General features: G+C 41.5%; 1 protein-coding gene across 3 annotated transcripts in view; it reads right to left on the bottom strand.

The window, feature by feature from the left end:
* Positions 1-464: 464 nt before the first annotated feature.
* Positions 465-16,409, bottom strand: part of DIAPH1 (diaphanous related formin 1) — a 231,586-nt gene continuing 215,641 nt past the window's right edge. For 2 of the 3 annotated variants that reach the window (XM_066590631.1, XM_066590632.1), the window contains 2 exons: positions 13,955-14,041; positions 465-6,383 (listed from right to left, as the gene is read on the bottom strand). In XM_066590631.1, coding sequence (XP_066446728.1) covers positions 6,214-6,383; positions 13,955-14,041 — 257 coding nt within the window. In that variant the 3' untranslated portion in view covers positions 465-6,213. Of the gene's footprint in view, positions 6,384-10,465; positions 10,513-13,954; positions 14,042-16,409 lie in introns of all 3 variants that reach the window. The other variant, XM_066590633.1, reaches the window with a different exon arrangement.

Here is a 16,409-nt window from a genome sequence, read left to right as displayed (position 1 = left end):
TGGTTCAGAGCTCCAATTTTAGGTATGTATTATATGTTAACTACTTTGCCTTGTTGGCCACATGATGTGCAGCAGCCACCCCTTCAGACAAACGGACAATCAGAACAGCAGAGTAACGAATATATGACAAGTGCTTGAAGCCAATACCCTCAATCAGCACCGCTAGAAAAGTTGGCCAAACACAAAATGGAATTTGGCTGAAATTTTGACAGATCATCATTTTAAAAGTTTACCTGAATGACTGTTCTCCACGGCCAACATCTATATGGCATCATCGGATTATTTTCATACCATTCTTTAACCCATGTCCCAGATCTGCCAGTTTGGTCCGCTATGTTGATGATCTGATCATTTTTACGGCTGATCGAGTACATGCCGCCCGATCCTAATCTTAGACGTGTTTGTTTTTTAATACAGTTTTGTACACACTCCACCATAGGGGGATAATAACAAGACAGTTGATGAACAGTTGAATTGTTTTATTAACATTTTAAACAAAAATATGATATGATTACAATTCCCAGAAAAAAAAAACAGACCCAAAATGAGCTAGGCAAACATGGTATCTTCAGTGGTATAAACATTGTAAAATGCAATATATATATAAAAATAGATGAGACGTCTGGCTCGCCACGTTTGGCATGTAGGATTTTAAAATAATTACATGAAATTGCAAAGAGATGAACATATGGCAGCTTACCGTGGTGGCACGGGCATCCAGGTTGGAGAATCTAATTCAATAACAAGGTGCCAGCGAGAGTTATGGGTCATTAATCTTTCCGCACCGATATGGTTTCCCTTGGCACCGTGCTAGTAGTCATGCCACCTCAGTGTGCTAAGCTTTACATAAAATTAGCAGCAATCTCTTTACTAAGCACGGTAGCAAGGCAAAAATACAGGAATTAGGGAATTTTTATAATAAACAAGATAGGATAGAGCTTGTTGCACTGAGACCCCATTGGGTATAGAACTGCTGGTTATATATGGTACCCCCCCGCCCCCCCCATGATAGATTAGTAGATCAACATAAAGGAAGAAAAGTTATGCCATATCAAAGGATTTAAAAAAAATTACTTTGAATAGTAATGTTCTTTGTGGAAGATATCAGGAAAATGTATCATTGCTACGGGACAGCTACTTGGGACTTCCAACTGCCCAGTGATTCCCTGACAACCCTTCAGTAGACCACAAGCTGTTTTATGACAGTCTACAGTCTGCACTACATTTAGGGCTCCTTCACTTTGCCGTTAGAGTTTCCGGGTTTTCTGTTCTATCATGAGGCTGAAACAAATGGTGCCGAATGGACCCCAATGACGCTGATTTTTTTTTTCCTACTGCGCCTACACTACTAAACTGCGCTGCTGCAGTACACAGCACGATCCGCTTCCTGCGCTGTCTGGACTGAAAGCAATGCGAGGAATCAGCCGATCGTAGGGGGACCGCAAATGATAGACCTCCGCCAATTATCTATAGAAAAAAATCCCTAAAGTCCTAGACAACCCCTTTAATGGGGGTCTGTCCGGCTTTTCGTTATTCCCTATGGCATTTTTCTGGGTAAAATAGCGCAGCATGTTGCATTATTCCATCTGGGATTTTAATGGAAATTTGCAAAGAAGGCTAAGAATGTAACCTCCTAGATATGAAGGAGCCCTTACTGCGTAAATTGCTTTAAATGAAAACTCAGGACAATCACATAGAACATGAATCCAAATGCTTTGCAGGTAAGCAACTGATGCTTCTGCAGTCCCGTAGTCTTCTGCATGAAGTACAAGACATACTTTCAGCTCAGAAGGTTTGTCAGATCTACTGAAAGCCACAAATATTCCACATGCATATATGTGGTCTTGCTGAGAAACGCTAAATCAACACCAGTGACAATACAACAATGTGCTTATGGAATAAAAATCAATAAAAGTCTATGAACCTATTTTACAATGCTTTATACGTACGGGGAGCCCAGCACCCAGAACATTCAGGAAGAAGAATAGAAAAAAGATCTGTGACATGGACTAAAACACCAAAATAAAATTTGTAAAACTGAAGTATGAACGATGGTTTATATCTTCCAGAGGCTAAAACATAAATACAAAGTTTTCTATCAAAATGCTGTAATTTGAAAGTCTAGATGTCTATGCTGATACAGAATCCCAATACAGAAGGATTTTGGCAAACTCAGAAGTGAATCTTTAGCTGCTATCATTGAAGCACTGTAGATACATTCGGTACTAATAATCATTAAAGGGGTTTTGTCATTAAAAACTAAAAAAATTCTATACTTCCCTCTTTCTCCCCAGGCGGTCTACTTACCGCATCTTCTCGTCTCCTGCAGTCCCCCCGGAGCACCTCACCGCAAGCCGGCTGGATCCTCTTCTTCCAGTGACAAAGTGTCCATTCACAGGCAGCCTTCTTCCTGCCTGGCAATGTACGCTACGACGTCACTAGTGACGTAGCGTTCACAGCCCGGCAGGGAGTGCTGAGCTATTGCAGAGACTCCGCATGCACACAGTCTCTGCAATAGATCGGCACTCCCTACTAAGCTATTGCCCGGCAGGAAGAAGAATGCGAGGAATGGACACATCATAACAAGAAGAAGAGGGCCTGGCCAGCTTGCAGTGACATGATCCAGGGGAATAGAGAAGATCAGTCAGGAGAAGATGCAATAAGGAGTCTGTTTGGGCAGGAATAGGCAAGTATAGATTTTTTTTTTAATAATGACAAAACCCCTTTAAAGATCCTACAATATTATGCTGAACTGAATATCATGGAATTTACAGAACACAGTCTGTATTTGTCTTACGTGATGGAATTGTCCATTTACAAGTACAGTACACAAAACATTTCATATACGGGGAGTTGAATAGCAATGCCACTTGGCACTTTGATCCTATAGACCTTCAGAATTCTTAAAACAGAATGCATTGTTTATATATTATTTTTACATTCCATTTTTCTATCCTGTTTTTGCTTTCTGATTGTAGTTTTTTTGTAAGTTCTGTACATGACTATGGGGATGTCATCTTGTCTGAGTAGCAGTTCACAGCATTTAGAGAGATGTTTTACAACTGCCTTACGGGTCACAGACAAAATGAATAGGTAGGGAACCATTGACTTCTATGGTAAAGTGTTGTGGACATGCTCTGCGACCTGTGCAGGTGTAACTTTGCAAGGAGGGGGAACAGATGAGCTGTGACCATCACCTATTGTGTTATCTATACTTAGACGTAACCTTTCATTGTGATCCTGCCTATGATAATGAGATGACTGCTGAAAAGTTTTCCCTACAGAACAGGACAGGTCAGACTATTAGGCTTAGTGATCAGTGTGAATATTGCAGGATTTTTAGATTTTCTTTAAAACATAATTGTTCATTTTTGGTCGCAAACTAAGTTTTTTTTCCAACATAAATCATGACATAAAAAAAGTCACCAAAAATGCTTAAAAAAAACAAAAACAAAAAAAAAAGTTATTTTCTGAAGACACATTAACTCTTGAACAATGCGTTTAGACAGCATGGACAGTTCTGGTCACAGAGACATGAGCAGATAAAAATCTAGTGTGACTATACCCTTATTCTGCAGCTGAGCCAGACATTCTATGTATTCAAGATCCCATGATATTCACTTTAGCATGATTCAGTGCCTTTTACCTAGTTTTCCTTTAGTGAGTGCTGGTGTTCAAATCCTGTTCTATTTTTTGTGCTTAGTGATGAAACATTCAATATTTTTAGAAAAAGATTCGGAGACTGTCACCTACTTTTGAGCTAAAGGTAGGTGACCCTCTGAGTCCAGAGATGTAAGTGTTATACTTACCTCCCCCATTGTCCCCCCGGTTGTGAGAGCTGAAAGCCGCCGCTCAGTGCATTGCGCGGCGCTGCTAAGTAGTCCGCCCATTATAGAATTAGAAGTGGCGGACTACTTAGATGCATCAAGCGGTGGCTTTCCGCGTTCACACCAGGGAAACGACAGGGGTTAGTAAGTAAATAACTTACATCCCTGGACTCAGCGGATCATCACCTTGTAACCCATTAGCTTAGCTTACGGGGCTAAAACTAGGTGACAGATTCCCTTTAAAGAAAGCGGTCCTAAAGTCAATGTGCCGTGGGAATGCATTTATCCCACAATAGATCAGCTGGTAGGTTTTTGATATGATATATGAAAAGCAATATTCAAGCTCTTTAATTAAAAAAAAAAACAAAAAACAAACACCTGATATAACTACAGCTCCCATCTATCCGCATCACACAAAAGTCTACTGAAGAAAAATACTTATTATTCTGCCTTGGAGCCGGACTAGATGCTCCAAACTTATCAGAATGGCTCATGTTGTTGGAGCCAATGTTCTGGCACACTTTGATTAGTTAGTCTGTGCTAATATAGGTATAACGCTATGGCCCTGCGGGGCAGAAAGACACGATTGAAAAAAACAATGCAAGTAATGATACAGTTATGGTTGTGAATTTTGTTGCAAAAATGCCACAGATTTACACAGCGGTGAAGATTTTAAAATCCGCAGCATTTCATTTTCTGCTATGACTTCCACTACTTTCAGTGCACAGAAGCATTGTCAAATCTCTGGTGAATCCGGCAGATTTGTGGCTGATCATTCCAACGTGTGTTGACCCACCATAGAGGTTTAGCGGACCCAAGTACGCAAAACCAAATTTTAGTATACATCGACTGATGGTGCCCCTAACCCCATACATTCTAATACAGAGCCCAGCTAGTACTGATACAGCACAGTTGGGACAACCTGTTAACAAGATCCAATGCAATAAAGCCTATGATCAATTTATATTACTGTCACGCGCTTCCATACAGAAATACTGTAGAATCCTAAATATAATAATCCTATAAATCAATAATATATTCATGTATAAAATAAAACACCACTTTAAATGATATCATAAAGCATTCTGGAAACACATTTTTCCTTTTTTTTTTTTCCTTTTCCTTTTTTATTTGCAGTGTTTGACTAAATATTTTTCCTGTTAAATGGTTGGAACTGGACCATGAATGCAAAAGCTATGATGGCCAAAGAGTCAAGGATATGATGAGGCTACCAAGTTGGCCAAAGGCTTGTGGCGATGAATTTACTGATGATCATCCGCCTGCAAAAGATCTTATAATAATACCTGTTTAAAAAAAAAATAATCCAAAAATAGTTACATGTCCAAAAAGTAAAAGATGGTCAAAGGAAATACAAGACTTATGCACTAGAGAGCTAACACAGAATTGATATAGTATATGGTAATGATACATGTATAAGCTGAAATCACCAAAAGCGGTTTGGAATACTACAGCTTGCATACCACACCATCCCATCCAAAGTGCCTTTTCAATCCACCAGGGATTAAAAGTAGAATGTGAACACAGTATGACGTGATTAGTACATTGCCCCATCATAAGCCCAAAGTCCCCGGTAAACATAACGAAAAGTTCATCACTAGTTATCGGAGATCTTACAGACCTAGTGCCGTCAGCAGGTCATAGTATTTATGTATTATCAGCAATCCTATACGATACATGCCATAAAAAGACATAAAACAACAAGCTGAAAAAAATACAAATATGGCCTCTTATGTCTGCAGGACTTGGAACGAAAATACCATCATCAATGGGTCTTCGAGAGACTACATGTAGAGCAATTGGTAGAACATACATTGTGTACTCAGAGGTTTCCAGCGATGAGTATCAATTCGATCAGACCCAATGTAATCAGTGATATGAGATGAACTGTGTAATCACAATACCCAGATAAATAAAAGCAATTTACATTACAGTGATGCTGATCTTCTCCGTTCTTAAGAGGTAAGCAAACAGATGAATTAAGGCAGAACTGTATATACACTAGTCCATACTTTGGTTAGGTTTTCTAAGTCCATTCTAGGTCTTTCTCTGCATGTAGGAGGCTTCGTGCTGAAACTCCAAGTAGTACTTGGTTGTAATGATGCCCCACCCACTGTTGTACCACTTAACAAGCATATGTTACCTTCACCAGCCAAATATATACTAAAAAGGAAAAATTTCAAGAAAATGAAGACCACTGATTAGCACCGTCCTCCTATGACCAAAAGAGCAAACCATACGATAAGCATCCCATCTCCTTTTTGACACGAGCTTTTGGAAAATGGCCTTGGTGTTGAAATTCTTCTCCGTAATTCCTTTGAGGTCTTCCACAATCTCAGCTCTTGTATGTATATTTCACACTGCATGGTTAATTTGAACGCGTGAGCATATCTGAACTATCTTCGTGACCAATGTTGATTCCAATCAAGTCTTCCTCATTAGATTTCTTCTTCTTAGTACCTACCGCTGTTAACGCGTCATCCTTGGTCAGTTCGGATGCTAGCAGCGAGGTAACGGCACAGCCAGCTTTTCTATTCGCTAAAAGAGAATATTTAGAAGGGAGCAAATCAGTCAGATGTTCCGAGCCGTACAATCTGCTGCATTAGTACTACATCTTCACTAAGAAATGGTCATAACATTTAAATCATGTAATCGCGATATACCTTAAAAGGGAACTCGTTCTGAGCCGAAAGATTAGAAGCAGATAACTTTATATACAGATTTAACCTGTGACACGTTCTGTTACTTTGCTTTACGTATCGGGTACTGGTCTTTAATGACATTGTCTTTTTCCATTCCCATTCCATGTTTCCTTCAACGTTTTACTGCTTAAATAATGTAAGCCATGCGGTGTGCCGGTTCCGTAAAGGGGCTCTTTGTTTTAGACCATACCTACTTGTTAGAGGGATCTTTGATAACAAACAGATTGCAAAGTTGTTTCTTGCTTAGACTATCAGCTGTAATCTGTGGGAAAACCTGGTAATAAGTGCTCTATGTGGGTATAGCACTACCACAGGGCAATGAAGTATTGCATGGTGTCTAATGTACCATCATTGGTTTGTTTGTGTATCGTAGGACAGGATAGGTCCTCCAGGGGGAGGGATGTCCTTTGTAGGCATTCCCCCTCTGGCCTTGAGAGAAGGACCCTGAACAGAAGAATCCCCTCTATTAACTTCCAATTCCCTAACAGGGTTTATGAAAAAGGGTATCCTTAACTGGGCAACCGCATTAATAGCTTGGATCACGGTCAAACCATGTTTTTTTCTACATCAGATGACTCTGAGTGATGTGATCTCTTCTAGTATGTAACTATTCTGTTCGCCAGAAAAGGATACAGCAATGCCTATATACATGAGTCTACAAGTATTTGGGGCTGTAAAAGACATTTATTACCTGTAAATGCCATTCAATGTCTACAGGCCAAACAAAACTCCAACCGAGTACAGAAGTTGGCCATTTCTGCTAACTCCATCAATATTTAATAGAATGGCAGAGAACATGCAAGACCACCAATGTGTTCAAACTCCTCTTTACTGTAGTAATACAGTGCAGAGGAAAAGGGGTCTCACATTCGAGTGGGAGCCGCAGCAAATCAGACATTTATCATTTCTCCTGTTGATAGATAAATGTTCTTTGTGGGACTACCCTTTTAAAGGAGTTGCCCCAACTATGCAATGCATACTCGAGAGCACACCTCCCATAGGGATCAGCAGTCAATACCATGGGAGCTGTAGACAACTGCAAAACTTATAATTGGGTTGCTTAAAAAAAATGAGAGCCCTCTATATAAATTGAGAAGTCAAGAGAGTCCACATGGCTGCATCCACAGCACTTTAATAAGGAAGGAGCACTGGAAAAGCCATGTGGTCCTGCCGCTTACATATAGGGCACACTTTCTTGCAATGCCCTGAACAGAAATTAAGGGGTGTAGGAACCTACTATCTTGTTATCCTGAGGGTAGAGAGTGTTGGCACACAGAGTTAAAGGGCACTATTTGACAGAGCCACTAATGACTTAGGTTTCATTGTCGGACCACACCTGCACTTGCCAGCTCGTCTCAGCAATTATGTGTAGAATGCAAGCGTTAGTGGGGACAGCTAGTGCTTGTGTAGTAGCAACTTTAGGGCTTATTCACACAAATGCTTTTGCGCAGCGTATCGCGGGCGCAATGAGCAGTGAATAGAACCCATTGATTTCAATGACTTTGTTCACATGAGCATATTTTGCGAGCACATTTCGTTTGCGCAAATAAATACGGAACATGTTCTATTTTCTTGCGTATTCTGCAAAAACACAGCACATTAAACTAGCTTAACTGCCCATTGAAATCAATGGGAGAATGCTTGCGAGTGTTTTTGTGCATGCAAATACGCATGATATGCGCAAACGAAAATACAGTAACACACACAACTGCGCCTACGCTCTTGCAAAGCTGGCCTTAGTGTTGCAGTTTGAATACCACACAATACTACATTTCCCTTGACCCTGTAAAGGAAATGTGTGGACACCCACAGATCAGCTGATCAGCCGGTAACTAATCTAAACTATTTCGGCTTTTCACCTATGGAGATTGAGAATTTAAGATATCAAATTTGAACATCCAAATGACTGGATGCTGGAATGAAAACGTCCACAAAACTTGGGTTATTGATCTTTTGAGCTCCTGCAGAAAAAACTAGTGGTTAAAGGTTGCTAAAGGCAAAGCAAGTAGATGCAATCATGCTAAATACATGCACAAATAGACATGCAATGGCACAGCACAACCCAACATGAGCCACATCAAGCAGCAAAGAAATATCTCCCTGCCTTCTTCACTCAGCAAAATACAACTCTGAAGAGCCTGATCCCAATCGCTGAAGGACAGGTTTGCGAAATGACCACATCTGGCCTTAACATGCCCTTACAGCTTCAAGAACTACGGCTAAACACTTGTTCGGCCTCATGAACTACGGCTAAACACTTGTTCGGCCTCATGAACTACGGCTAAACACTTGTTCGGCCTCATGAACTACGGCTAAACACTTGTTCTCCCATCAGCTACATCTCCCAATTCTCTGATACATACAAACGTTTGGTTTGGCCAAGTGTTCATCCCGAGAAAGCTGGAGCCAGACAGCTCTGCCGATGGGGGAGACGGGGGTGGGATGGGGTTCGTGGCAAAAAGATCAGATGCTCAAATTTGGCATGTTGGTATGGACATCTGTTGGAGGAAAGTTAGCGGACACCCATACAAGTCTTGTCTAGTCCTGCTGAAACTGGCAGGTTTGGAAGACCATTGTCAAACCTGTATGGGGCTTTTAAAATCTTCTCCATTCTTTACGGTTTCATCTGTCATTGATGTAGGGCTCACATTAAAAACCAATCCCCTTGTTCAGGCTGAAGAGCAGATTAGTAAAGATCAGATGAGTTTGTTATACAGAGAAGTAATACTAGGGTGAGTATTGCTAAACAAGAGGAAATATTTAGAGTATTTGGCTGTGTTAGTCTGTAGTTTACCAAGAAGAATTATGAAAGATAGAATATGCATCGTGAGTGGTAATACATACACGAGAACATGGCCATGCATCATGCCGCAAACAAGCAACACAGCAAGCAGGAAGAGATTTCTAATTACTGGTTCCCAATGGCGGCTCAATTCGACCTTTAATCACACAGAGTATTGCTAAGGATGGATCTGGGTCAGCAAGAGATTTACTACAAAGTAGTTTGCATGCAATACTGAAGAACCAAGTTACTTTTATCTTGTGTTTATAGCGTTGACATGATTAAGAAAATGGGCAAGACTCCATTAATTTGGTAACTCAAGTTTCTTTTTCCTTTCATAGATTAGAAAGGGAGAAAATAGCAGTCCGGGTTTTATAAAGGTCAATGCTACAAAGTGATTTCTGCTATGCAAGCCGGTCACTATGTCAATGGTAAGAAATAATATTGCCCACGGACTGCAAACTAAAAACGTGTTGAATTTACAGTCTACCACAACTCTTGGTGGCAGTGTATTGTGGTCCCATTGGCTTTTATGCATTTTGATAGACTGTTCATTAATCAATAGAACAAACAGGTGACTCTGGAGGCCAATCACCATCGACACATGGTCTGGAACAAACTAAATTGAAACTCTATTGAATATTTAAATACCTTTGTCAATGAGTCTGTAATATCAAAATTAGCATGTGGTTTGAGAAATGCAACTGGCAACTCGGCTCCGGGGACCAATTATGTATCATTTTTGGTATCCGTTAAAATTAACTATGGATATAGCAATCGTTAACGTGACTGACGCCTTGTAATAACTCAATTTATAGCATCGTAGTATATTATAGTTGAGTTATCATATAATGCATTAGATGTCAAGTTAAGGTTTGCTACATCTGCACGTTCAATGGATTAGAAGGAAATTGGGCAATTACAAAAACGAGGACTTTAGTCAATAAATGCAACTCTATGCCAGTAATCCCTAAGTGTTAACTTGGCTCTGTACAATGTCATGCTTTGCCAACTATGTTATCTGAAATGCTGTTAACACAATACAATCGGGGGGGAATAATGAAAAAATAAAAATAAAATAAAAAGGACAAATTGTTATTGGCACAAACACATCACACGAATGCACCCAGCGTTACCAGGTCTGGTGCCTGCTCCTCCTCCTCACTGAGGGACAGGAGAGAGTCTATTGGGAAGAAATAGAATATTAAGAGACCGCCGACCTGTCCCATATGCCAATAGAAATTCCAGTACAACTCTGCTAGAATGTGCTATTGTAGACCATGCAATATCTCCTGGGGCTGGTAGCACTTGGAGCCATCATTTGGCCATGGAGGACGAGCTACACACTGGACTTGTTCTTAACTACACAACGGTGACTAATTAATACTTTATCATCTTGTTAACCCGCTGACACCGAACAACGGCGTCCTTGTATGTCTGACCATGACCACAGGAAACCCTCCATGACTTCATCCCGTGTCCCTGTGAAAAATATACAGTGCAGTCATTCACTGGCTAAATCTCTGGTGTAAACTGGTGGAAAATGGGATCTTTATAAGATAAAACGCATTATCTCAAAAGCGGAGTGAAAAAAACTATTCTATAGACAGAGATTGAAAATAGAAACATAAGCCATCATCACCTCTTTAGTAGCTTTCTGGTGCAACACAGAAGCCCGGAGCCCCACTGCGCTGACCTTGGAAGAAGAAGAACGTGCCAATCATTTTGTATCAGCTAATCACAGGCTTCAGCGGTGAGGTTACCATGAACGGCACGTGTCCGCTGAAGACTGATTGGCTGAGCGGTCATGTGCACAGTGAACGGCATGTGCCAACTGCAGCTTCTTCCAGTATCGGAGTAGCCGGCAATGGAACCAAGAACTACATTAGGAGAGTATGGCTGATTTTTCCATTTTAAACCCTACCTTGTCTATATATATTTTTTGGTTCAGAATACCCCTTTAGGACTCGTTCACACGAACGTGGCTTTAGCACATTTTAGGTGCGTTAAAAGATCGTCGCTAAACTGTACTAAAAATGGTGTGAATGGGCGATTTCCAGCTATTAAGTCTCAAGCTTACTTAGCAGTAAAATTGCCCATTCACACGATTGGTGGTGCGCGTTATCCAGCTCCCATAGTAGTCTATGGAAACTCCCACGCAGCTCACACCAAAGACAGGTCAGGTCCTATCCTTTCTTGCAGCATGGACCTTCGATGCGGGCATTGCAGTCGTATGCCCAATCTTTGTTACATGCAAGTTTTTTTGCATGTCTAAATTCCTTCATATGAATGGTTCTATAGGAAACCATTAGTTCTAGTAGACGGGATCTCTTCACATGCCTATAATGCACTAAAACCACGTTCATGTGAGCGAGGCCTCAATGCTAGAGAGATGTTCCTACTGCTTAGAAAACGGGAATGACTAAGGAGGAGGACTGGAAAACTCGACCTGCATGTGACATGTTCAAACTTTCAAATCATGGTCTTTGCTTGTGAGTGTTACTACTAACGATATCCATCAACCCATAAATTGGCTCATATAAGGCGATAGGATACATAGTAGCCTTGTGGTTAAACCCCACTTTCTACAGGTGATAAGGTGACTTTGTTTTTCACCATGTCCCCTGGTTATATCTGAATCCTCAAAAATGGAACCCAGTGACAGTGAAAAAGTGTGAGTGGCCCCTAGCGAATGGAGCTTTCCCTTCATGTACATAAACTCTCATGGCTTGCTATAGGTATACAGCAGCTTGCTGCTCCATAATGCTGGTTGGGTTGCATCTTTGTATAATTATGCGTTATTAATCCAAAGATGAAAGCCATCAATGCAGAGAAGATTGGGGAACACGAATTATAGGCCGAGCACCTACCGCACCCTGCAGTGACTCATTAACCTGCAGATGCTGGGAGAAAGACTCATTATTTGTGCAACGGCAAACCGTCCTGTTCAATCATGTTGGAACACACAAAGGAAAGTGAAATGTATCTTGCTTATAAAGGCGATTTATGAATAGCTTTTGTGTATGGAATGATCTGCAATTTGAAAATACATCAAGAACTGGTGATCCTCTGTTATTCATCCGACATAAAACTTCACACGTGGAGCTCTGCAAACCAAAGCTTTGCTCTAAAATTTGATGTGCTTTCAGAAGATATAGGCATTCTTTGTGAGCTTATCTTGGTTGTCACCTTCAAATTAGCTCACCGGAAATCACAAGTACCATTACTATAGTTTTACTATGAGCTGCTAAGTTGTTAAATGGACTTCCAGGACCTACACTATCCTGGCACCCGCAAAATGGATCAGAACACTACCTGATTGGCTGAGGTGCCAGACCACAGCAAATCTAATACTAATAGCCTATCCTGAAGACAGGTCATCAATAGTACTGTCCTAGAAAACCCCTTTCATTTGTACCACTATTTCTTATAAGATCTTGATCATGTGCACATTGCGCAGAGGCTCTTTTATAGTATCCAGCCATCCCAGCAAGGGTCGCTCCTGTGCTTTCACAAAGGAGTGCTCATGGCACAGTGATTGGAAGCAGAGCGAGCCACAGATTGTTCCGCCCGCCTCCATTCACAGTAAACAGGCAGTCGCTCATAGCTGAATGACTGCCTGTTTACACAGTATGATGCAGCAGCAGGCTGATGAGTTTTGGGTCTGCATGAAAGATCCGATTAGCGATTTATCGTTGATCGTTCTCTCTGCTTGTGCTTACACCGAATAATTATCATGCAAAGCACTCAATCTACTAATCGGTTTGCATAATTGTGCCACGTAAATGGGCCTTAAGTAATGGCCCATTTAGACAACGATTATCGCTCAAAAGCCGTCTTTTGAGCAATAATCCTTGTGTGTAACTACACGTAAATCATGCAGTTTTCGATATGCCGTCGCTCATTGTTGTCTTTCAGCATGCTGAAAGACGATGAGCCTTATCAGGGATTCACAGCGGGATACAGCTGATACTATTGTTTCAGCTGTATCCCGCTCCCTGAACACAGAAGAACAGAGCGGTCCAGCTGCGTTCTCCATACCCCGCACAGAGCGCTGAGCTGTATAACAGCCGGGCGCTCCGTGCAGAAAACAGCTGGATGCAGAAGACAAGCAGGGACACCCCACTTGACTTCTGCATCCTCCGCTCCGAGCGCTTGGCTGTGTAACAGCCGGGCGCTCGGAGTGGGAAACAGCTGTATGCAGAAGACAAGCGGGGACACCCAGTTTGTCTTCTGCATTCTCCGCTCGCACGGCAAGGTGATCACTCATCTTGCCCTGTAAATGACACAACAATTTGACAATACAAAAGTATTTGCTGAGACTGGAGCCCTACTCTTAGCCAGCCACAATGAGGGGACTATAGCGCTACATCAGCACTGCAATGCCTCTATTCTCACCGAACAATCACAAAGTGCCAGTGTATCCTAGCAGTAGGTTATCACTTGCTGGGGATACCCTTTAAAATAGCTCACCTTTCAGGTAACATCTCCAAACCAGCCGGGATTTATTAATAAGTCAACCATCTACTTCAGTAAAGTTCTGAGCACAAAATAATAAAGGGATCTGTTTCATGTGAAGTTTCAGAATGAAGCAGACAACACAGTTTTGAACTTCTGGAGATTACCTTGGCGTGGACCTCGTTTTCTTCTGAAGGCGGCTCCGGACTGCAGGGCCTCTAGTAGACTGTCCATCACACCCGTCTCATCACCCGCTGCAAAGACAACATAAATCACACTGTGGATTAAATGCATTCAGACTGGCATCAATTCCGACAAGCAGGAACCCAAGCAGCGTCATCAGATATACTACACGATCACAGCCGCTACTGATTATAGAATGGGACAGCTAGAAATCTGCAGACAAACCTTTACATATGTAGGTGTGAAGAATATCGGTTTGCTTTGTAAGATTCTAATTAGGGTGGTTTCACACGGGCGAGAAAAAAAATAGTGCAATTTTCGTTTGATGCGAGAGTCAGTAAAAAAAGCAAATTATGAAACCAATGATTTACAATGGATTCCTTGCCATCTGCGATGCAATTTTAACATTAGAAAGTCCGATTGACTCTTGCATTAAAAAAAAAAAATCACGATTTTTCTCACTCGATCTTAACGCAGGCGGCTGCAATGCGAGATTATTCTAAAAAAAAAAAAAAAAGCATCGCCAACGCTCAAAAATCACAGGAACAAAGATGCGATTTTCTTGCGGCCAAATTGCTATCGCTCGTGTGAAACTAGCCTTATACAATCATACCTTTTCATGTGCAACGTATATTGCAGCCTGCCTCCCTGCAGTAACCCTGTCCTGCTAATGATGCACGCTGGTGATTTCTACACGATCTCTCCAATCAGACCCCTATTTATATGTTATTTCTGGCTTTTTGAAATCTGCCATTAAGCTACATTAGCTGTGGACGGGGCGGGATGCCAAGATGTTGTACAGGCCTAGAGGGGAATCACAGTGTGCATGAATACATGTGTATGTGCATTCTGCTCTCAGCGCAGACGGCTGAATGCACCAACACACATTTGGGTCAGTGATATTTTCCTGCCATGTATACAGCTTGTACGGATATAGCGGGAGGGGTCATTTATTTGATCGGCACAGAATGCACCATATAGAATAGGTTACATTACTGGATTTCATCTCCTGACCATATGCAGAACATTTCTATATGCGTGCGTTCCGTCAGTCAGTATATAAAGACGCTCAGCACGTGTCTCTTACGAGGCTCCATGAATCAGCTAGACAAAAGGAAGAAATCCCACAGTCTGGAAGGATGCCCAAAGCAGGAGGAGGAGGGTGATAGCATGAGTTATGGGAACCTCTCCCTGACGTTTCTCTATGGCCTTCACTGCAGTGCAGAATTATCCTCCCCTCTGTCTGCAATGCACAAGCCCAGGAAAGGGGGAGGGAGGGAGGTGAAAGGTTACATTGTAGCAAAAAGAAATAACTAGATCCATGCTCCCTCTGCTGGACAAAAACGAAAACTCTTCCAAAGCAAGAAAAGCGTAATTAGCAATTTTCTAAATCATTCTTTTGATTAAAGGAGCAAGTTACATTAAACATGGTCACATAGTGCAATGGTACAATATTTTATGTACTAAGCACAGATCATCCTGCACTCTTCTGCATCTCATGGTTTCTCCCATCGGGTCACACGTCTACCCTGGCTCTTTGTAATAGTCCTAAGGCTGCTTAGTAATTCAGCGGATGGGAAGGGAATTTTCTAAATGACGGTTGTGTTCCAGGAAGCCAACAGTTAACCCTCCAGTAATCAGTGTCCTTGCCTCCCCATCTCCATAGCAACATGTGAAACCTGAATCTCGAAACATATATTAGAACATCTGTCATTGGCACACTGACTGCAGAAAGGAATTGACTGCCAATGTCGCCATCTGGTGGCAGAATGTGGGTATAAACAATGACCTACATTACAGGGCTTCACAGAAAAGATGGCTGAATATTCTATTCAATAAACAGATATTATGCTGTGTTATCTGTATGTAAATGGGCTACTGTTACAACCGTGACAGCACTCACAGGGACACGTCTAATAGGCAAATAAGGCAAGGTGTACTTTACATGAACCCAGAGACAACAGAGAACTACATTAATTCAATTTCTGCACGGTTTTAATCCTATCTGCATCTGATGGTTTTTAATGAGTTATTGCATAAAGGTGGAGTTCACACGTCTTATATGTAGGTTCCTCAGCTACAGGGGCCATGTGTAATAAGACACAGGCTGGCCACACAACTACAGGGATAACACTGCAGAGCAGCCGGAACTTTATTCTTTGTATTAGGAGACATTAGATCATTTCCCCCATATACATTTCTGCATAAGTCAGTTTCAACAGATCGGCTTCCTGTCATTCAATAGGAATGGTCATGGTTTATTCTCACGGCACAAAACTCTTATAATGAGCAATGGATGTCCTTGTGTGCCGATCACAGGACCAGGACAGGTCACGGATAACATGGCCACCAGAGCCACAGAGAGCGAGCAATGACAGTAAGAAGGTATCTGGAAAATGAGGACTTCATACAGAATGTATATTGGAAAACTGGATAACT

Source organism: Eleutherodactylus coqui, chromosome 2, assembly GCF_035609145.1.
Source record: "Eleutherodactylus coqui strain aEleCoq1 chromosome 2, aEleCoq1.hap1, whole genome shotgun sequence".
Classification (NCBI taxonomy): Eukaryota; Metazoa; Chordata; class Amphibia; order Anura; family Eleutherodactylidae; genus Eleutherodactylus; species Eleutherodactylus coqui.
Note: the sequence above shows the minus strand (reverse complement) of the source record. Positions and strands in the feature narration are given on the sequence as shown.